This window comes from Ischnura elegans, chromosome 10, assembly GCF_921293095.1.
Source record: "Ischnura elegans chromosome 10, ioIscEleg1.1, whole genome shotgun sequence".
Lineage (NCBI taxonomy): Eukaryota > Metazoa > Arthropoda > Insecta > Odonata > Coenagrionidae > Ischnura > Ischnura elegans.
This window is the reverse complement of record NC_060255.1, coordinates 38,822,458-38,848,933: the sequence shown is the minus strand read 5'-3', so window position 1 is coordinate 38,848,933 and position 26,476 is coordinate 38,822,458. Positions and strand designations below refer to the sequence as shown.

The following is a 26,476-nucleotide window of genomic DNA, read 5'->3' as shown; positions in this document are numbered from 1 at the left end:
ATCAGGGCGATAGAAATGAGAATGTTCTCTGTAAATATCACATATAGCTTTTGATAATATATGCAATTAATATATGCAATTAAGCAATATGATGCATATAGCTTTTGAAGAAACCACTGAAGTTTACCAAAAGATAAAAACCGGCAAATTTATAAACATATAAACTTGTGTATAAATTTTCTGCCCAAAAACAAATTGGCTAAAGATAGGTAAGTCAATGAAAAATTGGTCATCCCAGTAATATTACTTTTAAACAAGAAGTTAATACTTCTGGAGTAAAAATTATCTATAAACTCAATTGCAGAGAAAAAAATAACAGCAATATCTTTCAAGACGGAAAACTTTGTACCAACCTGTCTAACCACGTTAGCCCTGCTTAGTTTAAGCCTAAGACAGCCTGTGACTGCCGACGAACTAACATCATAAATTTTTCTGTGCATGGATGTTATAGTCAGTCAAAACACCAATCCCAAGAATTTTTATTCCTCTGTAAATTGACTCAAACAGAAATACATTTCCGACGTAAATATACACCCAACCAATTAGCAACTCGCTATATGTTATACAATTTTCTTAACAGGCTCGGATGAGATGGAAATATTTATGGAGATAGGCTACCGACTGCACGATTCAAAACAAATTCTTCCTGTATGTTTTTAGAAAAGTATTCTGGTCAAAGACAATGATAATAATCAGGAAAAGGGTATAAATGGAATGCAGTAAATTCTGTCAATAGATAGCAGTCTGCTAAGGACCTTTACTTTCTCCAACAATTTTCGTCAACCTTATCAGCATTTTCATGTATAGATAAAGTGATTTAACCAATATTAAATTCAAGTATTTATTTTCCAAAAAAACTCAAAAATTTCGCTCAAAAAACAGAATGGGCATAAGTCTCATTTTTATTGAAAATTTAATGTCATGACGAATATTATATGAGTTTGATACACATGAGACATAAATAATACAGCACTCGCCTACATTTTTCGTATCCAAAACAAGAAATAACATAAGAATGCGTAAAAATATTCGGATTTTCTTACGAAATATCCAAAACATTCTGCACAGACACCTTTATTTGGTGGCTATCACTCAATGATGCACAATTAGAAGAGTATATTTTCATATTTCCTTGAAAAGGACACATGCTTTGATTCCCGACCAATCACCGTAAGCAACAAAGCTTCCCACACCGATGAAGAGAACGATTACCACAGAAAAATGACCCCAACCCTTTCCGAAACAGTTCATTCGTCACCTTTCGCCGATTCAAAACTTTCTTTTCCTTCCCCTTCCACGAGAACCCTTTCATTCATTCTTATCGCCAAAACACACACATTCTTCTAAAATAAAATCCCTTTGCGCCACCATATTTCCTCCACCTCTCACTCTTTTCCCGGCCGAAGATTTCCTAAAGTTTGCCCGAAATCCGGCCACCTACGCAAGTCTCCCACAATGCTTCGCTTCATCCCGACTCAAATCCCACGCTGAGCCGGAAAATAAAACTTTAAAAAACACCCTTTCCTGCTTCCGCGAGCAGTGAAGAAAACAAGGACCATCAATCGTTGGTGCGCCTTGGCGGGATCCTTACGACAATCAAAAGAGGACTCCAGGGTCTATTGAGTTTTCAAATTCTGGAATCACACGCCAGAAAAGCACAGGACAAAAATATTATGTAAAAGAATCATAAGAAAAAGAACGGTAATAATACAGAGTTTTGGCGACGGTACATTAGTTTTTTTTCCCCTACGAGTCAAGCTTTTATGAGTAAAGATTCCATCTCTGCATAGCCAAAAAGTCTAATTTAACCCATTCAATCGCTAATTATTAGTCAAATTTGCATTGAAAGTTTCTTTACTTTCATAAATATTTTATATTTGTACAATAAAAACAAGATTGCCATTAAATGTTAAACATTTTTTCAGCATTTCATATAGCTGATTGCCATATTACAGTGACAACTTTGCCACAAAACTCAAAGTAATATTTTGCAATTCACACTACAGCTTTAATTGCGCATTTCAAAGTTACTGATTTCGATATAAGAAAACTTCTATCTTCACAATTTCAGTAGATAATATATTTTCAATGCTTTAAAAACTATCTGCAATACAATTCTAACGGAATAATAACATATATCCAACACATATTAGTGAAAATATTGAGATTACAATGACAAGCCGCCAAGGAAATGTTGATAAAAGGCGAGTTAATAAGAAATTAAACCTCATAACTGGCTACGAATATTTATCTAACATGATATTAGGCAGGTATTGCAGTGGAATGTGAGGAGAATTTTTAGGATAAAAATTAATCCTGTATCTATGATATCATACGCATTGAAAACTATAAATATTTTATAATTTCATACGTATCATGTGACACCAATAAAAGTTATTTACAAGTGGCTCGATCACGAAAAATAATTACATAAAATACATCATAAGCAATATTTTGGCCTGAAAAAATATTTACAAATTCTAAAACTTAAAATAATACTTTGCGAGTCGAACGGCAATATTATTAAAAGTTTCTGTTTGAAACGGAACTCATACCATATTGAAAACTGGCAATTCAATTTTTCGTATTTGAAATGATTGAAAATTCATTTTAATAGAAAATTATCATAGTTATTCATTTACCGAACATGCGACTTACTAGTATTTTCCATTAATTAATCATTTTATAATTTAAAAAGACAGCTATGAAAATTGTTAAAGAGATAAATTTAATAATGGGTACGTTTAGTCATTCACTTTAATCAAAGGTACAGCCGAAGGTAATGACAGGAAATTATTTACTTAAAATTACCGCATACCTAAGTTGCAAATGAGCCACAGGTTCCAGGCGTGTGCAAGGGGCTTAAGAGTGCATATTAGAAGAGACCAAACTCCAGCAACAAACATGTGCAATTAAATTACTTTCTAAACACGTGTAACACGAGAGAATGTTTGATATGGGAGGCTTGGTCATAGGATAGGGGAATGTCCGAAACAAAAGCGTTAAATGTGACCCTTTGTGCACGACGTGACGGACCACAACGTCGGCGTGGAGTTCTTTCCGAGCGTTGAAATCTCCCGACGCAACCCGCTAATCATCAATGAATACATTTGTTCTCTTTTAATTCATGTGCACGTTTTTGAGTGCAAGTTTCTAAAAAAGTACCACATAAAGCTTGGTAATAGACAGGGTAAGGTGTTGAACTAGTATCCATAAGGGTCTGTGCTCGAAGCTTAAGCTTAATGCCTCTTAAGATATGGCAACACATAAAAGATAGCCATTTTATTCATAATTGGCGTTTACAATGGGCTGATCAATGTTGTATATTTTTCATCTGACTAATAAAAAATGAAATAATATTTCTTTTTTCACTTAAGTGTTCAATTTATTTTAACATAGATGAAAATAACGCTATCACTCGATTGATTTTCAATGAATAGAATCACATTAGCGGGTCGTATTTTGGTGTAATTACCAAAGGTTATATTTCGTACTCTACAGACGTAAAATTATTTCCTGAGTATGACATGATGGTATAATAACACGAAGCAGAGAATAAAAATGGCTAATAAAGGCTAAGGAAATATTTCACTATTAGACTAAATATAAATCTAACGCAGCAATGCAATTATTGGTCGCACGAAATTTCACCAATTTCCATCACATTATTAATATTTATTTATCCATAAAAGGTAGAATTTGCATAATTACAATTACTGGAAAAATAGGCGTTGCTGAGAAAACGTCGCGTGCGCCTAGGTCAACTCGAGCGCAACCTCATAAAACTCCATCTCTCTCTTTAATAATTTAAACAATGCAGCAATTAAAACTTTTAGGTAATCTTGACGATTTGGCCTATAATTCCCACTGTAAGATACCTGATGAAAGCCAAAAGAAAAACAAATTATCCACACAGCAACGACTCACAATATAGGAAATTTTAAATCAATTTTACATGAAAATGATCGCTGATTCTGTTCGAGCAATACCATGAAATATAGTGGAACAATTTAAGCATTTCTTAAAGGGAACGATCCAATTCTGCCAGATTGATTGCATGAACTTTTCGCGTTTATTATTTAAAAAAAGGCTAGCTTCTAGAGGGCTTTTCTTGTATCTTATCATGGATCTTTCCATATCACAAATTTCTTCATTGTGCTCGTATTCATGTTATTCACCTGCACATGTTTGTGGCTTGAGTGTCGCCCTTCAATCGAGGTTGAAAATAAAAATTAATTCTTTAATCAAAGCAATGATTTTCCTTCAACTAAGAAAATCTATTATGTGAAGTGTCGTGCTTTGGTTATTTTCATGATTCCTGTGGTGTATGGAATATTATATAAGTTCTCCGTCAAATTTACATATTTATTGGAGTATTAGTTACATTTCTGTAAAAACAATAAATGAACTAAATTAAAATAACGTAATTAAATAATGGGATATTTTTGTGGAGTTTTTCACGGAGCACAAAAACCTATCAATTAAAGAAAGTCAAGATTGAGGATTAATAACTCATATATGTTTAATCTTATTGTGCTAAAATAAGAAAGTGCATGGTAAACCCATTATTATATTCTTAAAATTGATTACTTGCAATGAAATAATGAAAGACATTTTTACAACTTCATGAACATTAAACAATTAATTTATTGAACCAACGTAATTGAAAATATACCGCTAAGATAGGAATCATAAAGTATATGTGAATATTTCAAAAACTGCTGTTCATATTGTTCCCTTCTGACTGTCTAAGAGAAAGATTTGGGCTTGAAAACCTCATTTTTGTTCATTTGTTTTAATTCACCGATATTATCTGGCGTTAATACCTATGACTGATCGTAGGAGCAATTCAGGCTGCTACTATGAATCGTCTCTCAACCAAGGCTTCATAACATGAAGAGGATAAGTGAACTCCAAATCACCCAAGGACGTCAGGCTTCGGTGAAGGAATTGGAGGAAACGTATGGAACATCCCCAATGAGGACACCTCACTGGGCGGGAAGGCCAAACGCGATTGCCGCCGACCGAAATTGGAAGCGGACGAATTTTTCAAACAGATTGGTCGCCGCGGGGGATGTCTGCATGAGATGTGCTCCGGGGAGGGCGCCAACACAACCAGCCTCTCCCACCCCACACGAATCCTAGACCCTGCCCCCGCAGGAGGAAAGCCACCGCCCCTCCACCACCACCCCCGGCCGAAGAAGAGTGCGAGAGACGTGGAGGGGGAGGAGGAGACCTCCACCACGCCACTTCCCCACTCCACCTCCACGCCCTCCCCTCCTCCGCCTCCTCACGGAATAAAAGGGCCGAAGGATGATGGTCGGAGAGTCAGAGTGGCGTGTCGTTGGCCAAGGAGGAACACGAGAGAGCCATTGGGACAGAGAGGAAAAAAGCACCGGGTGTTGGTGTCTCTGTTGAGTGTTGCAGCTGATACCGGGCGGACAGGACTGACGGCCCAAGTGGGCGGGAAGAAGACAGCTGAAGAGGAAGCTGCGCAGCGCGTCGCTACCATGAAGGCCACCACATCTCTAAAGGTGCATTTGCGGATTCCAGAACGTGGATATCATTACTCACCAACTTTTCCGACCCAGTGCCCCACGTAGGGTCTCTATTGCCGTGATGACTTTTTCTATCTCCCGGGCAATTTGTCTACCGCACGAGAGAAAGGACAGAAGTTTTAGTCACAGCTTGCTGCGAAATATTTTCGAATTTAAGCGCACGAAAAGTCTCTATCCTAAAATTCTCTGAGTGCCCTGGTACAAAAAGTGACGATGAGTGAATATAGGATTACTTTAGGTAGTGGCATACCGAAACCGGTGATTAGGAGACTTGGGGACAATTTTCGTTCGGTTTAAATTAATTTTATCTACAGCGGATTTGATACATGTTACCTTTTAGGGTTTTTAAATTCCTCTCTAGGGTAAAATTTATGAGAAAACCTCAGAAAAACGTTAACAGCGGACCTACGAGTACTAACTCGGATCTATATTGGCGACTTGAATAAGGAGTCTTATTTAAGTAGACAAAATTTTGAACTGCTCAATATTATAACGTTAAATGTGTCAGAGATTGAGTGCATTTGAACATTTGTGCCAGGCCTTTAGTCAGCTAAAAAACACAGTTTTCCAATTGCTAGAAGTTTTAATGCTGATTTTCCTAATACAAGAGAACTAACTTCACATTTGAGCATAATTTTTACATTTTATGCCATATCGATTGATAATATTGGCTTTTTTTATTTTTATGATACAGGGGGACTAGCTCCATAAATTTTAAAATTTATATCATAATTATAGATGAAATTGGAATTTTTGGGGTAAAATAGTCCTAATACTAGATTCATTTCCATTCGATTCATCGTGAGATTAATGTGAGAAATCACAACATGAGAATAATTAAAACAATGACTTTCGCAAAAATTCAGCAACACCTGTGAGAAATTATTTCCACATTCATACAAAACCACACTGTTGTAAGCCATTAGCATTGAATTAAGCAACATGGGTATTTCTGGACCGGCATGCCCTCGTAAACCAAGAGAAAATTCATTTGTAGACACGGTGTGAACATTGAAACGACCCGAGTTCAACCACGCCGGAGACAAGCACGCATGTTGAATGAGTCCGAATGGAAATTAGCGTCTCATTCCGGCAGGAGTAGACAGACGCGAGGCGGGGTAAGAGCAATGCAGAATGCCAACGCCGACCTAACAAATTACTTCCGCACCGGAGATATTCATGGTTCAGCTTGAGTACCCCCGCGACTTGAAAGTGCAACCAAAAAGGCTTAAAGGAGAGGGGTAGTTACCTTTACGTCTACGAACACGGTAAAACTATTCGTGAGAAGGAAGTTAAGGGACGTGGAAGAATAGGCTGTGATGGAGGACGATGTAAATGCAACTGCAACCCTTGTGAAATCATCGATTCGGCTTTAACTTTGTGAAAATCCATGTTAAAATGAAAAATAAACAACCGTGCTAACTTTTTTCTATGGAAATTTTTGTTGGGACGGCGCGTTTCAACGCTGAGGCGTAATTTTCAAGTGCCATTAAGCACTTGCACTTGAAAATGAACCCTCGGCGTTGAAACGCTTCATCCCAATAAAAATTTCCAGTTAAAAGTTAACAAGGTTATTTATTTTTCATTTAAGCTACCCTTGTCTTCACAAGTGACTAGCCAGCGCACCCTAGCTACTTCCTCATACAAACCTAGGCGATACTTGTTAGGCCAAGAACGAAAGCACTATACCACTAATAGTCTTACGAAATACCAGCTTTACTATGCAACATGGACTAAATTCTTTTTTACAATATTCCACTAACGATTAAATTCTAGTAAACTCAAATACACAAAATTAAATTAAAGTTTGAAGCCATGATTTGCGAAATTTTCCAAGTCCACTCGGAACTCATTTTAAGATGGAAATGATAGGGCTGTATTTTGCAGCACTTATGGACAGCCTTAAAATAAAAAGGTGTAATAGCTAGATAAAATATATGTATTTTATCGTAAATAACAATTTATATTCTTTATTTTGCATTACAGTTATCGTTAACATAACCTGTCGCGATTCCACAGCCTCAATTTATTTAAAAATTACCAGAAGGAAGATCAAAAATTTGTAGGTTAGTTTGTCTTGAACAAAATTTACATGTAGAGACATAACTTTACGGTCGCCTTCTAAGACTTAAAAACTACCTGCTAAGGAGTTTCACCCAAACTGGGCACAGCAATCATAATTACGTATTACTATGTAACTCTTCATTAAATTAAATATCTCGAATATCAAAGAGTTAAATTAAACATCTCGAAAAACATAAAAATTTTAACTTTCTGAAAAAAACATTCTTCCTAAGAAACTAAAATGGATTTCAGCCCCTCGAAAATCGTCTAAAAGTCGTTCGGAATGCGCATTTGCAAAGACATCCGTCAATCAAGTGAATGTGGGTCCAGAAGATGTCAGTTTGGCATCCGGAGAAACGTTGGACAACAAGGTGAATGCATTACTGAAAAAAAAACTTCTTTTCGCTCACAATGCCAGTATGCGGAAAGCGAGAGGAGTCCATTACGACCGGAAGTGCGTTATGCAAATGGCGGAGGGCTTCCCGAGTCATCCATTGGCGCAATCTGTGCCGCTGCATACTAAAAGGAAGGAAAGAGAAAAATTTGACATCGATGAGAAGTCGAGAGGCGAACGCGAATTCGCACCGGGGAATTATTCATCAGAGACAGAGGGGAGGGGGATAAAGAGCTCAGGGGAGAAAGGGAATGGGTTAGGAGAGGACTCCAAGCAACTACGACATTCAACACAAATACTATTAGATAAAACAAACGAACTATTAGTCGTTTTCTTGAATTTTTGCTAATGAATTATTTTCTTTTTACACCAACGACAATTGATAGATCACATAAAAGTATGCCATCCTAAGATCGAAGCGTGATGGAGTAGAATTTTTCCATATTGAATTGAAAAATTGCAATTTACCGTTTTGAACCATTGTTTTACCTTAAAATGATGTAGTAACATCGAAAACTAGGTCGATATACATTTTATTTTCGTGGAAAATTGCAAGTATTTATTTCAATGCATAAAAAAAGCTTTCCGTGCTAAATTTTCTGGAAACTGCGGTTAAAAATCCAAGCATCCAACAGGTTCATGCGACGATACATGTCTTAACGTACGGAAAGTGCTGATTTATGCCACAATATAGAGTTTAAAAAATTGATATCCTAATAATCGTAACACCACAAGAATCAATTTTCAAATTTAGCCTCATACGATGCCTACCTTCCGAGTCAACCGAATGTATTTGAAGCCTATTCACGTTAGTTACATGAATTATTGAAATAAAATATAAATTTAAAATAATAACGATTGAATTATACGCTTCTGAGTAACACTTATTCTGCGTGTAACCTTTATCTCTATATTTTATGATAGCTTAATATTTTTATTAACATATGTAGAAATTATTTGTTATGCATTTTGTAGACGCGAAGCCGACCCAATACCAGGATGCATCACTTTCGCTCGACCGGTATACCTTTTAAATGCATGACTTGTTTAAAATGATACCACTGTCATTTTGAAATTTCCAAGGTGTATAGAATGGACTTATTCCTCATTTTCCTTATAATTAATCAATAAACAATTTACCAGCAATTGTTTCCACCTTACCTTCAATTTCATTAAAAAAAATACTTTTGACTTCAATATCAATAATTTAGGTTTATAACTCATAAACTCAAATTTAATACAGCTTCTGGATATTTTTTTCAACAGTCTCACTCATGAAGAGTCTAACTTAAGTTAAGTTCTCGCAAATACGATATATATATATCCCAGGAGAAACTTTTTCGACACATTGATAGATACAAGAGCCGTAAAAAATACATATTTTTAAGCACAATTTACGCAGATCCTACCCAATTCTTCCGAAGAGAGTAAATAGACTATTTATTTATTAAATTATTAAAAAACAGCAGATACGGCATTTACATCGAACATAAAACTTAAAATCATAATTTTTAACAAATATAAAGCATAAAAACTACAAAAAGGAGAAACTGTAAACTAAAATTCGGGAAAAGGTGGCCTTTCAAAGCTGCCTCTTGAATGATCCGACTATAGTAAGAACGACATATTATAAAATCATATGAAATCGGAATGCGCCTCCTTGAGTGTAGGGCAGAGGCAGGATCTCCGCTTCCATAGGGGGCGTAGCGTTAGGAGAGAGGATGGGCGAACGCAGTGTTTATTTTTTTTAGAGGGGAAGAAGAGGAGAGGTTAAGAAGTCCTTTCCCTTTCACTTGACGCTTCCTCCGAGAGATGGAACGAGGGCAGGGGAGCGGGGTGGAGTGAGGTGGTCCAGGAGGGAAGAGAGGGAGAGAAACTGGGAAGGGGTAGACGAGAAAGATGGTCGGAGGATGCGATGCAATTCCAATTTCACAGGGCCTTCATGTGCCAACGCCTGCATGTCCCAAGTGGGCGTCGCGCGCCCAAGACAATGGCTCTGATCTCTACAAGCAAAAAATTCAAACTAACACGCTCTTGCTTGTTTTACGTCTCATTTGGGAAGACAGCGCATCCATAAATCTTCGCCCAATTGTACGTCTCAACTATGGGGAGGCTTTTTGAAATTACCTGAGAGATTGTGGCCTCTAAATCTTTTCCTGTTTGAAAACCATCGACAGTAAGGCGCGTATCTGTTCGTACTTTGAAGTAGAAATTCGCATATATAGGGTGTTTTAGGAAGAAACTGCAATACTTCAGGCGGTGCTAGGGGAGATAATTTTGAGCATTTTTTTTCCTTCTATAAGCATGGAATCGCAACTCCTTAATTTATGAGCTATGGCAAAGCAAATAGTTTTTCTTATGCACTTTTCAGTTACCATGGCAACTGTTTATCTTTTGTATCCATGCCTTTCAATATTCTCATTACTATTTTAACGTCATTTTATATACTTTTTATTATTAAGGGCATTAAATATCTTTTCAGCTAAGGGCATCTTGGACGAAAATGTGCGATTATGATTGTCTGAGAAAGTAATCTCAAAATGGATGAGATTGCGCAATCATATTGTTTATTCACGCCCAAATCTCTAGTTTAATTAAGCTCAAAGCTTCATTTTTGAGACAATTATAGTCAAACGTTTTCGTCCAACCTTATTATTTGGCTTCCTTAAAAATTCAAAGTCAAATGAAATGTCGAAAAGGCAGGATACGCAAGAAACACCGTTTCCATGGTAACTGCAAAGTGCATCAAAAAAATGTTTGCGTTGCCATAGCTCAGTAACTAAGGAGCTGCGATCCAATATTTACGGACAAAAAATTGTCTCCCCTTCCACATCCCGAAGAATTTCCAGATTCTTCCTGAAACGACCAGTAAAATCGTATTTTACGGTATGAATTTATGCGACGAAGTAAAACGAAAAAATTGCCCGAATATTCTGCATGACTCACGAAATTGCACACCTTATCCTCATACAGAAATATCGATAGAATTCTTTGTGAGGAGTTCCTACATATTTACCGCGAATATTACGGAAGAGGATCCTCAAGTCGTCCTCTAAATGTGTTGTCAAACACCGCGCATTTAAATGAGTTCACATAAGTCGCCACTCGCGACCCTGACGGACAAATTGATTCGAGTTTCACGAGGAAATAAGGTATGAATCGGGGTTTCAACCCAAATTGACATTCATGGCGATATTTTTTTATCAAATTCATAACTATTCAATGCCATTCCTCTAAATTACAAACATTATAATGCAAAATATTGGTAAAAAAGTGGATCGCCTTGCACTCATCACCGCGCCGCGGACATTTTTGAAAACCGATTAAAATGCGACCGAAGTGGTAACAGAAGTCAGCTTCCTGTGGGAAGAAATTGGGCCTTTTCTATGCAGTCCCCTTGATACTTTCTAGAATGAAGGCAAGATGATTGGAAAATAGCTTCCGCGAAACTTTGAGTCATCATCAATTTTCCACCAAGTTCTAGATGGAATAACACCGCCACGCAATAACTATTCTCCCGGCATGCTGAATTTCCAATGTTGTGTCTGTTTGCAAATATTTGAATCCATTTCCTCGAATTGGGTTTATTTTTCGCAATTCAACCATTTAAAGTTTGCGTCATGACGTTAGGGATCTATCAGAAAGACAGTCGAGGAGTAAGCGTGATGCAATCTTTTGCGCCCGGATTGCGAATAATATCCGAACTTTGACGAAATAAAGTCGAAGACACGGCACTTAAAATGACCACGTCGTAATTCAATCATATTATTTTTTTTACAACTCGACAAAAATGTGAACTTAACATTCTGGTTCACTCGAGTGATTGTCACACAGGTTCCACACAATGAGCGAACTTAAATCCGAAGCGAAATATATTGAAGAACTTCCACGATCGCTGTTTTTATGCAGAAATGAATTGTTCAAAGTTGTACTCCAAATATGTTACTTAGAACAATCAACGCATCTACCCCAACAGGCGCAGTCTTAATTGAGGGTAGCTGAAAACATGTCGTACTAACCTCAGCGGCTGCAGTTTTATTACGATTCTATAAAGATTTCGTTTCGATCGTTACGAAAAAGTACTTTCGCCGCTCAGCAGTTCTATAGTATGACACACCCGTATTCTAGTAATAGCAATAAATCCGCATTGTAAAGAGTGAAATGGTCAAAGTCAAGGAATTAACCACAGTAAATAAAAGAGTAAAAGCCAAAATAATATAAGCCCGATGTAAAAGTGAAATAGCGCTGTGGTGAGGCAATAAGTAATAGTAATAATAATATTATTATTCTTAATATTATTAATATTAAATGGCCGATCAATTGTCACCGATAAAACAGTCCATAGCAATAGACCTGATCTAGTAGTGCAAGATAAAATTCACAATGAAACGTACTTGATACACATTGCCGTACCTAATTCGCATAGCATCACGACAGCCTACACCAACAAAATGGAAAAGTATGAATAATTTAAGACGAAACTATAAGATTATGGAAATCAGATAAAATACACATAATACCAATAATTATCTCTGCCACAAAAGTAGTGCCTCATTCAATCCATCAAGGCCTTAAAACTGACTGCCGAAAAACTTGTTCATCACAATACAAAAAGCAGCAATTTTAAATCCTTGTCCGATTGTCAGAAAATTTTTCAACACAGAGTAAAAAGACAAGAGTGCTTGGTGATACCCGTACCTCGCCTAAAACCAGCAAAACTTTCTGTGAAAAAATAGTGAAATATAAAAATTTTAATAATACCTAATAATAATATTTATATTAATAATGATAACAATTTTAAATACATCAAATTGCAAAAGGATGTAATAATTTCAACCTGTCATATCACGAGAAAATTTCTCAACGCAATTCAGCAGTAAAGGATTACCTTGGTTAGAGCCCGTGCTCATTACACTAAAAAAACTCAGTAAAAACTGAAGAAGAGTTAAAGGAAAAATGATAATAATAACAATTTTAATAATAATAATAAATGTCCTAACGACCCACTCTCTTTCTCTCCCCATTTCTCCGCTGATGAAGGTCGCGGTGGCGTTACTCGCGGGGCTTTGTGCCATCGTCACTGCAGAACCCCCGGTACCCGGGCAGAACGCTTACCTGCCTCCGGACCAGGGATACCACTACGACCCACCTAAAGTACCCTTCCCCACACCAACGCAACCGCCCTACAAACCACCAACACAACCACCCTACAGGCCACCACCCCCAACCCAGCCCCCGTACAGACCACCGCCCCCAACCCAGCCTCCATTCAGACCCCCGACTCAACCCCCGTACAGGCCACCACCCCCAACCCAGCCACCATACAAGCCACCTCCCCCGACCAGGCCTCCATACAGGCCCCCGCCCACGCAGCCTCCCTACAAGCCGCCTACAGTGACGTTCACGCCTCCACCACCAAGCTACAAGCCCCCTCCAGTCTTCACCAACCCGCCCACCAGACCACCATACAGGCCAACGCCTCCCCCCGATGTGCCAGACTACGGCCTGCCTAACAATAATGGACCAAACTATGTGACGCCGCCAGTGTACGGGCCCCCAACCGTGACGCCGACCAGACCCCCGCCCAGACCCCCGACGAGACCTCCGCCGACGCCGCCACGGCCGCCAACACCACCTCCAACAGACGGGGTAAGTCCAGGACCTCTTTGGTCCACCACTATCTTATATTCAATCCATCTAAAAAATTGTCCATTACCATGTAGAATTAAAAAAACCTTGTAGATTTCACATAAATAAATTCAATATCGACTATTTTCGTCGCTGTGCAAATACAAGGTGCAGGAAGAGCACGACCTCATATACACTGAGTCAGTATGGGCGGTAGGCTGGCCGGGTTGGGGAAGTTAGGTAGGAGGTTATGGTGCTCCTCAAGTCAGACAAAGTGACAAATGTAAGACACGGTCTCAGGCGTTAATTTGTGGAACTGTTTCATGTTAAAATAAAAATACTTTGTTAAATTCCACACTCTATTTCAAATAGTACGACCCGGGTTTCTGCATATCATGCTACATACATAAAAAGTTACAAAACTTACCATTACTATTTTTTAACTTTGTCTGACTTAAGAACCGTCATACCGTCCTTCCCAGCTTCACAACCTTGGCCATCCTTCCACTTCTAATCTCTCAGTGCATATTAGGTCATGCTCTTCCTGTATCCTATATTTGCACCTGACAATGGGCTAGAGTCACGAAACTGGACGATATTAAAATTATTTATGCGAAATTTACAATGTTTTTGATTCAACATGAAGCAATTACATCAAGTCACGCCTCAAACTATGCATCGTCCTCCATTACCACTTTTTCCCGCCGAATGGTGGCAGAATAGTGGCTCCTCAAGATTTCATCCGGGTAATCTCCACAATCTCAAATGCTGCTGACGTTTCGATGAAATCCATCTGCATCGTCATCAAGGCCGATGACGCCAGTCTTAGGTGCCACCTTTATATATCCTAGGTGGTCATATTGGGCCAATAGAGACGAGGGGTTCGGCATAATTGGGGTATGGATCTTGATCATGAATGACATGGTTGTTCCTTTTCAAGATCGTTCTGTGTAGGACATGGAACAACCTTGAAAATGGTGAACTCAGCCTCCGCCAATCAGAATTGACCCAACATGACCACGTCTGGTATATAAAGATGGCTCCTAAGACTGCCATCATCGTCCATGAAGACGATGGTAAAGGATTTCATCGAAATGTTGGCAGCTATGGAGATTGAGGAGACAATCCGGATGAAATCGCGAGAAGAATTTACTGACTCTATTACCGAAATGAAAATTGTAATTTCCAAAACAGCACAATCCCATTCAGTAGAGTTTTTAAAAGCAAACTCTCTCTTCACATCTTCAGAGCAAGGAAAACGATCAAAATCAAATCAATCAAATGGCCACCAACAATCAGTCACAGTTTCCCCACAAAAACTGAGCTACCTAATTTACTATCAATTTATAGAAAAAATCAAAGCGGCAGTCATAGTTAAAATGTTCAAATATAGAAAATCCAAAAGCCAATCAAGGTTGGAAGGGACATACCTTCTAAACCGGTTTTTCTATTGCCTTAGGCAACCATCAACGGATAACAGCTGTCTCCTCCCTGTTGATGATTGTCTAAGACAAATGAAAAATGAGAAATTTTCCTCCTAACTTCAGTTGCCATTTGGATTTCGTGTCTTAGTACTACCTTTAATAGGGTCGAGAAAAATTTTGTCACGAAACATTAACTCTTAATAGCTGATTCCATTACGAACCAAAATTACTGATGATATTTAGGTCGAAAACATACCATTTTTAACTACAGAAACTTTGAGCGAACCACTCCGATTGGCCGAGAGTTTTCCCCGTTTCTGGATGCTTTGGATAACTCATGACTCCAAATGCTTTGCTTGCCGGAGATTGCGATATATCCGATGCAAGAAGCAACAGGGCAGATCGAGGCCAATCGGAGACTTGTCTCAAAGTTTCTGTAGCTAAAAATGGTGCGTTTTTAACCCAAACATCATTGGTAACATTGATTCTCACTGGCATCAACAATACAGGGTTAAAATTTCGCGCCACAATTTTTATTTACCCTGTAAAAAGTAGTCTTAAGACAGTAAACTTAAACCATTTAGTAGCTCATCTTATTTTTATGACAGAAATAGTAGTACAAAACTTGCACAGAAAAGCTGTTCATCAAAAATTCCTGACAAAAGGGCTCATGCCGTCTTTGAAATCATAGCTTCAATGACTGCTCACTATAATTATAACCTACCTAACTACAGCTTCTAACCTAAGAAAAAAAAATTCCGTAAGTTCAGTATCACGGTGTGAGTTGAAAGTAGTAGGATGTAATCTTTTAGTACCCACGTCAAGAAATCAGTGACAAGGATGGGTTAAGCAGTACCCTCCTGTTGAACTGAGCAATTGAGCATTACGTTATATTACAGTCAAAGTTTACAGCACCTCTTTTACGTTAACATCTTCCCACTGAATTCATTATCATGAGTAGACCATATAGCCCATTTCTCAATGGAGCCATAAAGTAGAGTAACAAGTCATCAAAGGCAAAGGAAATACAGTAGATTCCGTTTAATGGGTCCACCGGTTACTTGGGGCAGCCGCTTAATTGGGGCAGATCTTGAAGAACAGAACCCAATAGAGGAATATCCCAGAGTATTCTCCGCTTAATTTGGACGGAATGCCGCTTAATTGGGCCATGAGTCGGCGACATAGAGACTATACTCGCGACGAAATTAATTTTTTTTTGTTTTCAGAATACTATTTTTTTATATTTTCCTCCTTTGATTTACTCTTATTTTTCATAAATGTTCCTATTCTTGCCCTATTTTGAAAGCTCTTGTTGTTATACTATCCGCAAGAGGATAGGACTTTTCTTTAAAAGGACTTGGTGTAAGGAAAGGAAGTAAATATTCATTCAGCGTCGCCCGAGGCTGTGAAAAATACTTTTAACTAAATTGTTATAATTCTTAAAAATGATAATAAATTAACTGAACTCACTAATTTATTAATCAAATTAATAGTTTGATAAACTTATGTTGCATTATAAACATTCTTTAGTCTTCTTTCTATCATGTTTGTTTATGCCCATATATAGGATAGTTCGCCTAATTGGGGAAGTCGCTTGATTGGGGCAAAGTGCACAAGTCCCAATATGTCCCAATTAACCGGAATCTACTGTACCTCTAACCTATACCACTACTTTTGGGTGCGTGAGCTATACATTTAAGCTACATGTGGGATGAATTAGTGTGTAATTATAAGATATGGTGATACAATAGTTTTAGCGCACCACTATACGGGGAAAATTAACTTTTCAGAGGGGTAAGCTCCTTATTTAACCAGCCTCAAAAAATCCAACCAATCACAGCTAATGGTAGCACGACATAGGCATTTGACAATGAAAATGCTGGGCATAAAAGATTAAAAATTATGATGGACGCCAGAATTATTCCCCAACGGATCACTTTAAGGCTGGCATCTCTTTCCTTTAACATTTTTAATTGCTATTTAGCCCTACCACTGTAATGATACGGCCTCGATCTCTTTCGAAATCAGACGAAGTTAGAATTCTCAGCTTCCGTTGCATCACTAGCTATCCTTTTCGCACTAACGGTCGGCCTAAAAATGGGTATACAGGCAACAGGCATGCATTCTCAAGGTCTTCGATGGACAGACACACAAATCACTCACTATCAATTCACACTACCGTTTAGATGGAAGCTGAGAAGAGACCACACCAACACAATTTGACACGACCCACCATAGCAACATTCAAAACTGTTTACTGAAGGTCGGATGTTGACACCTAACGGGAGTAATCAAAAATTCCCGAAGGACTCTCAAGCTTTGCCTCATGGGAACAGTAACACGAATAAATCAATGTCCAAAAATGCTAACACTCTTAATAGTGAACTGAGTACACCGAAGAATGTTATGCTACTTTTATCTAATAGATATATTAGTAGTCGATGAAGATAATAACACTCTATACTTAATATCTCTCCCTAACTACTTCTGATCAAATGGTTGTACACCTATAAATTGATGAACTTACAAAAACTTTGCTAATACGTTTTTTCCCTCATTCCAACATAATCATTCACTTAAAAGCAAGCAAAATCAACTTTTTTAAACCATTTCTCTGAATTCTCTGGACTCGGTGAAGTGTGCGCATTTCGTCATGGTTTTTGAGAGAAGCCTGTGGAATTAAAATGGGGAAAAAAGGGCTTCCGAAAGGAGGCCTGTCTACAATAGCTTCGCGTTTGGCCTTCCTGCTGGTCTCCCCTCTGACGAGACTTTTATATCCGGTGGCGGCTTCTCTCCGCATTTAACGGCGCATAATCAGCTAGCGCTACTGCCTCTCGTATTAAAAGCTGTCTTCGCAGCCGACGCAGCCATTCTGCTCAGATGATTCGAGGTAAAATTTGAACGAGAGCGATTTTTGGCTTTTGCATATGGGACCAAGATTGAAGTGGAAAAACCTGGGATGACTCGATGAAACTAATCAGTGAAATTGGCTAGGACGATTACGTTTGTTCCCCTGAGACCAGTTTCCATTAAAATTTTACTGAATTGAATTTAAAACTCCCGAAAATGGAAAGAATCGGGATTTTAATTAAAAACAACTAGTACTGTTACAGCTGCTACGACATAGTTTTCTCTTTCCTATCATAATATTTAAGTTTTGGTTTCGATGTTGGCCTCAGCTTATAAATGCAGCGCTATCTCTTTCGGTGCTCTTTTATGTTTCAAAAATATTTGAACTAAATAAAATTATTAGTATTGCAGTTTGCATCTCTTTCTATCACAAATAATAATATTAAAGTTGCGGTTTAAATGCTGGCCTCCACTTTTGGATACAGCGCTGTTACCTTGGGCGCTGTTTTATATGCAAATGCTATTGCTCTGAGTGAGAAACATGATTTGTTTCCTTTTTAAATTTGTCATATATTAATATTATCTGACAAAGTGGTAGACACGATGTGTCTATTTGATTTACGTCTGATCTCAGAATTTTAATCTTCTTAAAATACATTATTTGGCCCTATTTTGTGACGTAATATAGGATTACGATAGGTTCAAAAACCACGATTCATCATAAGTTAGGACCCCAATATTGGTGGTATCATTTTTGGTCGCCATTCACGGAGAAGAGAAGCGTTTCGATGAATCGTGATGATGCATAATTATTATAATTATCATCTTTCAATCAAACGTTCATTATGTTAAGATAATTTGTTGTTCATTAAGATAACCTAAAGCTTCGTTTTTATTTATATTTAGTCATTTTTTCGGGTGTTCTAGCGCGAAAATGTTTCTTTCACACTCTAGACTTCCCTTAGAGGTAGTGTTATTTACCTATATTTGCCCATTTGTTCTGCGATACAATTTGCAGGATTCTCTCTTTCGCCAGCCCTTCCCAAAGTATGCATACACATTATGCGCATTGATTACCTAACTTTAGTTGAGTTATCGTAAAATAAATGCTACGTCTTTAGTTGGAATATCCAATCAATTTCCAATTCAAAAGAGTCTCCCGGTGCAATCTTTGCATGTTAACTTTATAGAAACTATTAATTGGTTTTATCCAATCCCTATTAGTATTAATCCATGTGGTTGCTTTTGATTGAATGACTATGTTGCAATGGGATCAGAAACCGCAGATTTTTTCTAGTTCATTGATTTACAGTCTAAAAATCATTTGATCAGAAGTAGACAAGGAGAGAACTGTAAAGTTTCTAGTAAAATCTTTAAAATATTTTTTTACTTTTGCTGCAAACTTCTATGTAAGGAGTTACATTTTGCTTCCTCACCAATTTCTACCCCAGACATAACGTAAAACTAATTTTTAGCAGTCTATACTATGCATCATACTTTTTTCCAATGAAGAAGCGTTTATTTTTGGAAGAAAATAGAAAAAAACAATATAAAAAACATATCAAATCCACCATTCCTTCGAGGCAGTTTTCTGGAAACGCCACAAATACCCATGCAAATCAAGCTTTGTTGTAAACCCAATAATTTCAAACCAGTTAAGTTCGACGGCATAGAGGAATTGAGAATTTTTTTATTTGACAATCGCCTTGCGTGCGTTGAATCTGTAGTTTATATGATGTATTGTCCCATTTAAAAATTACTGCCGTGTATTTCCTTGTGAAAAGTCGATATATATGACTGTTAGCGCCGCGAGTGGCGATTTTGAAATCTTACTTTAATGCGCGCGGAGGGACGACAATTGAGGGGTGCAAGTGTTTTTATTTTTTCTAAACTGAGATCGGTACAGAAATTGGTAGAAAAAATATTTAAAGATTTGGAGGCCAAGGGATACGAGTGAGTCTCGATTCTGTGTCAACATCGAGTGGTAAATCATATGCACTTATAAATATCTATTTGATCTCGTTTGTTTTCTTTGCCTAATGTCCGTACTTAACTCTGTTTAGAAAAAAATCACATGTGTCCCTTGGCTACCCACCCCCTCAATTCTAGCGGCGGACTTGAGACTATTCTATGTAATATTTATAGCATATAGATTCGTACCCATCCACATCAAGCCTCGTAGTAAATTGAATAATTTCAAACCAGAGAAATTCGACGGTAAAAATCGAACGGGCAATCTAAATGATCGAGCCACGAATATTACAAAAAAAGATCCTCAAGTCATCCTATAAATGAGTTGTCTCTCACCGCGTATGAATTTTAAAAAAAACATTGAAATGAGTTCTTAAAAATCGTTTCGTTTTCGTTAAAGTGATTCGTTTTTCACGAGGAAATAAGGTGTAACTAGGAGAGTTAACCTAAACTTGTACACATTACTGTGCGATCTTTCAAATTCAAAACTTTTCAAAGCTATTCCTTGCAATTAAAAGCTCTATAACGCAAAATGTTGGGAAAAAGTGGATCGTATTGCACTCATCTCTACGACGCTGACATTCTTAAAAACCGATAACAATTGGACCGAAGTGGCAACAGATATCAGGATTATATGGGACTGAATGGAGGACCCTTTGGTCAAGCGATGAGAGGGAAGGCTGGCGAAGGATAACAGAGGGAATCCTCCTCATCCCCCCCTGCCACAATCCCCCATCCCGCGGCGTGAGTAAGAGGGAAAAACGCTACGGACTGCCTTGGCACACTAAGTGAATACTGCACACGCTGGACACCGCTCACCGCTTCCGGGCAACGATACCCCTCCCCGCGCCATTGTTGTGAGAACTTCCCCTCCCACTCCCTCCTCCCCCCACACCACCTTAAGACTATTTTAAACTGAAAACCCACCCCCCTAACCATATCCCCACCCCCCTTTCCTCCCCTCTCGGCCACAACATCCTAATCACCTTTTTATATTCCATTTTTTTCTGCGACCATCTCTTTCGCATTCAAAATTTTTATCGTCCAACCCGTTCTTTGTCTTTTTGGGGGATTTAGGAAATAGCACGCGAACCGAAAGCCGTTTGTGTCGCTCTGCTGGAGAATGAATAAAAAAATAAAGAAAATAAAATTAAGGGAATAAATGCAAATGACTGACGAGGGAGGGTGGGGGAGAGGAAGAAAAGCGGAACTTGTTTCACGGAAAATATTTTTTTTTGAGCGATCGCACATTTAACAACTCTTTAAAAAGGAAGGAGAAAAAAAACCTCCCAAATTCTCAGAAGGGGAACGGGTTTTTTCGCTCCCGTGGAGCATCCGCCAAGCCTCGTGCTCTGCATTAGCACACTTAATAACAATAATAATAAAGTTTTTTCCGACTTAAAGTTTCTATTGTTTCGCCTAACCCACCTTGGATGAGCACTCGTCTCCGTCACTTCGAGCGAACGGCGCGGCGATTCGGACTGCGGCAAAGCAAGCGAAGGTGAGCCTTGCCAGAGATCCGGAACGGCCTATTAGCAACGGGAAAAAAATCAGTACCCGTGCAGTTCCTAGAAGTGGAGGAGGGAATATCTCACGAAAGCCAATTAAGATTGGAAGCGAGGTGATGCGTTACTCCGTCATTCGAGGTAATAGCTCACCTCAGAAGCCGTGAATAACGTACCCCGTGCCAACAAACATACCGCTGGCTTCTTGGAGATAAGTAAAGTTGATTAAATGATAAAACACAATAAATTCCATTCAAATATTCTAGGAAGTTGCTGAAGTGAATCGTTTCTAGATACTTGCTATTTGTTTGGAGTAACAAGGTTTCAGCTCGTAGCGTGCGGATAAAAAAAAGCTCCGACGATTGTGATTAAATAATAGAATACAATACAATCTACTCAGTTATTCTAGGTACCACTAACGAGCATCGTTGCTAGGTACTTACTATCGATTAGGAATAATATGTCTCCTCAGAGGCCGCGAAAACCACCTCCGTGTCAATACACTTGTGGCTCCTTTTGTACAGATGAAAAATAACTCTCACGATTGTGACAAAATGGTAGAATAAAATAAATTTTATTCCGGTATTCTATGTTCTCGCTGCTAACTCGCGACACTGTTCACCGTAAATTGCTACTTTATCTTTTGTTTGGAGTGATAAGTCACTCAGAAGCCGTGAATACATACGCCTTATTTATGAGGACAAATCATTCCCCTCAACCGATCGTATTATGCCTGTTTATGCGACGTTGCACTCGTTTAAAACTTGAATCGTTGTCATCCTGACATTTCCAGGGGTACAGAATTGGCCCTTGCCTACAATGTAAATGTGTAGAGTTTACAACTGAGAAAATACAGAAGTTTAAGTTTTTAAAGAGTGATTCGTCGCCGAAAAAGACTTTTAGGCTGGCAGTGGTTTGTTTTCTTAAAAAAAAACATAATATAGATGAAGGATTAGTAACGGAGAAACTTCTTCTTGCATTAAGGGTTAATAAAAGTGAAGAACTTTGTAAATTCTGCACACTTTCCCTTGGTACACCCGGACCGGACCTATTTCAAACGTCTAACCTAATAATTAATGGAAATACAAATGCAATTCGGTATGTAGGGTGGACCAATATAAATTGCGATTGTACCAATAAAAATTCGTTCCGGACAGATAACGAAGATTTTCGTTATTTAGGCGCGTCACTTTAAACAATTTTAAAACATAAATTAGGTATTTGGTAGTACGGTTTCAGTTGATGTTCGATAGTTATTATGAATGGATTTATCGAAATACTTCATTAGGTAAAGTTATATTTTAAACATCACCATGTTCAAAGGAAAGGAAGTTCGCCCTTATGGGCACTTATTTTCAATCTCAAAACCTCTGCTCAGTTTCGCCGTTTCTCTACACTTAAATATCGCGGTACGCCACGTGGTTATTTTAATTACTATAGCAATGAACTGGCAGTTCCATTAAGTAAACTCGCTAGCCTCTGACGATATTCTTCTCGAATGAAATATACTGATGAAACGATTTCAACCGAGAGCATCCGGCGGGGCAAAGGGACTAGCGTATTTCATGGCGAGAGAGCATATAGGGTCGTAGCCATGGATACTTAGCGTGATCGAGAGCTCATTATCAAAAGCGATTCCAGAACAAACGCTTTCTTCCCCGCTCCAGTGTTAAGCTAAGCATGACAGACTACAAGACGGCGAAGGAGGGATTCAATTGAGAATGTTTACTTTACCTTTGCTTCTTGTCAAGGTCCCCTCCACGGTCGACATTGAAATTTCGCGAGCCTTTCAAAGAATAGAGATAAATTACGAAGTGAGATAAGGGGAAAAGATAACGGGCAAAGTTCCACCCTCCAGGGACGAGGAAGGAAATTTGAATTTTTGCTCATTTAGTCAGCAGAAAAAAATACATTGTCGTGCTGTTAGTATGATAATTTTTTCCCGAAATGTTTTTCCCTTTCAAAATCTAGCGGAAAATTATTAAGTCTCAAAATTTTATCGTAAAATCAGAATAACAAGCAACATTTTACCCGTGAGATAAGAATACCGCGTGTCCATAGTGATACCCACTGTTGGGATGTATAAAGTTTCAATGGATACGATTGTGGCAAGAGAGCATCGGATCCAGTCTATTGAAAGAGGAGAAGAATTGAAAAAAAAACTGAATTAAGATGATCAGAATATATATTAAATCGCGGTTAAGCATTCTCATGAACTTCAGATGCCAGAATTTCTCGAAGTTTCAGCTACTCACAACATTTGACTGCGTACGGAAAAAATAACAATGAAATGTTTAATTCATCAGTTTGAGATACTTTACGAGAAAAAAATATCATACATATTTATGTGAGTGACATGAGATGAACACATTGTTACCTATTATTAATATTTTAATTCCATTCCAATTTTAGGAGAAAACAGAAATGAAAAAAACAGACAAAGTAGAAATACTACTATACCAGCGCGTAAAATCATTAAAACCTCATCAAACTCGTAGTACTTTCTACTTGAGTGCAGTACATAGCTTTGCATTTACAACTGCTCACAAGCGCTTTCCCTTAACGAATAGAGTTTGACAGCAACGAATGGAAAACTATTATTTCCTGTATTCCTTCACTATTCATCTCATCATTTATACAGCTTCTATTCACGACTGTCTATTCAGTTACCGCAGAAAAGCCAATGCAATTATTTCCTTACGTTGACATGGAATTAGTCAATTGGATAGTACATGGTGAACGGAACTTTAAGTGAATGGGTATCGGTCCAGAGACCCTTGGCTTTCCCAGCCAATGCATTGCAAGGACCTATATTATTACTCCTAGATAAACAATTTTGTAAACATTAAAAATCGGAGAAAACGTATTCTTCCGTTAAAATTAAGGTCACCAGTTAAAAGCGTATTCCTGAAATACTTTTCTTTCTCAAAGTTGAGATTACGACACCACGTCTCCTTTTGCGCTAACAATACAGAAACCTGGTTCTACGTGCAGTGGATTGTATAGTGATCCGTGAAAGTTAAGGTGCATCGATCATTTTCTCTTATAAATACGTCATTCCACTTGGTAATCTGCTTCGTCTACATCAACATACTACTCCGCAAGCTGCGTCAATAGGTGTGTGGTGGGGAGTGCTAGGATAGCAGCCGATTTGAAATAAAAAGGTATTCTCAAACAAAATAAGTATTTATTTAAGTTCCCTATGGGGCAGAAGAAAAACGAATTCCCATATCTACCCGTTCGGAAAATATTTTTGAAGGAGTCGGGTTAAAAGAGTGCCAACTATCATTTCTAGTGTTTTGCGATATTGACATTTTTACATCATGCAACAACCAATTCCAATACATTAATATTGTCTTTAAATGTATATGTTAAATTGCTTAATAAGTTTAATCCTATCTACATACGTTGAGCGGATCGACTGTGTGTTGAGGAGCATGAAATGCTAGCCAATATTTTGTATTTCGTATGCTGTTCAACCCTTTGGAAGGGTCATTGAAAGCAGTTACATGCATGAAACACGGCTGAGGTAACTAATAGTAAATTTCGACAGAAAGAATAGACAATGTGGGAGAATTCTTTAAAGAAAAACAGTTATTTACTACAGTAATACTATATTAAAAGTTATAATGTGTTTTTCCATGGATGGGACAAGAGGCGATTAACTTATTTTATATTAATTTTTCCATACACCAGTCGGGAGAGTGTTAATTATGTAATTAGTAACTAAACGCCCTTACCGGGTGCTCAATCCGATAAACTTCGTATGAAGTATTTAATCCGAAACTCCTGCCCCAAAGCTACGTGTATCCTCCTCCTGTATCTCATGTAAAAACTGTCATTGCAGAAAACCAATATTTTCAGCTGTAGCAACATTTATTCTGAAACGGAACATAATGGATTCAGATGGGTTCTTACCCTGCGGCTGCGTGGTCACTGGTCAATAGTCATCCACCTAGGCAAACCTCGTACCTTCCGAGCTTCTGCTACGCTACGCTCCCGTAGAAGCAAAATGGGATGGGAAAGTCTTTTCCTTCCCCTTCCCTCCTCTAGAGGTCGGGAGAAGAGTGGTCATCCGAAGGGCGTTTGACCTGAGGCGATGCGTTTCAAAACATTCCCCTCCATCAAGACGTTCCGCCTCCCCCAACCACTAGTACCAACATGAAAAAAATGAATTCCCTCTCCTCCCGCGACCTGCTACTTGCTGCTCGGCGGTCTTCGCCCTCCCCTCCATGCACGTAACCTTAACGGTGAGGGCATCATACTCGACCGTCTGCAAAGGCAGGGGAGGGAAATAAATTTAACAAATGACTAACACTCGGCGCGCGCCAGCCGTACCTCGTTTCATTGGCCCCATCGAGGTGTAAAGCAAGGTTTCCCCTCTCGAGAAAAAAAATACATTGCCATTTTTTACTCAAGAACTCATCGTAAGTGGTCAACTCATAAGGTATTCGTCCTTTCAAAAGATTTTAACTGGTTATTCTAAGTGCTTGTTTCTTTGAATTTCCCGAAATAATAGAGTTATAAATAGCTGAGAGATCTTGTGAACCACTTAATAAATTCATTACTTCCAACTTACAAAATTACATTTTATGCGTGATCAGCAGCTTTCCCGGAGGATAACCAGGATAGCGAGTTCCTCGGATTGAGTACCCGGCAAGGCTGTCCGTATAAGCAAGCTAATTGTCTCCCGACCAGTGTGTGAAAGAATCGTATAAAATAAACAATCTCACCTGGTGTACCACCCTAAAAAATCCTGAGACAATACATAATTTAATTCTCATGAGACCATAAATGTAGCTCATGATTTATTAAGAAACAATTGCGATAAAAATTGAACAAAAACCATTATTTTGAGACCAAATCTTCCACATTGTCAATTCTTTCTGAGAAACTTATTCCTAATTATGTCAGTCGCGTTATATGCTTGCAAATTTTTTCAATGTCGCTTCCAAATGATCGAACAAAATACCTGGTCAAATATTGGCTAGCATTTCATGGTTATTCAACAGCCACTCCATCCGCTCAAGGGATGAAGTACTTACTTTGAAAGACACATATCGAATTGGGAAGTTCTGTCGA

At 38.2% G+C, this 26,476-nt stretch overlaps 1 protein-coding gene across 1 annotated transcript in view; it reads left to right on the top strand.

Moving 5' to 3' along the window:
• The first annotated feature begins 5,336 nt into the window (after nucleotides 1-5,336).
• Nucleotides 5,337-26,476, top strand: part of LOC124166881 (non-classical arabinogalactan protein 31-like) — a 36,873-nt gene continuing 15,733 nt past the window's right edge. Inside the window, exons 1-2 of the mRNA XM_046544592.1 lie at nucleotides 5,337-5,534; nucleotides 13,057-13,665. Coding sequence (XP_046400548.1) covers nucleotides 5,511-5,534; nucleotides 13,057-13,665 — 633 coding nt within the window. The 5' untranslated portion in view covers nucleotides 5,337-5,510. The remainder of the gene's footprint in view (nucleotides 5,535-13,056; nucleotides 13,666-26,476) is intronic.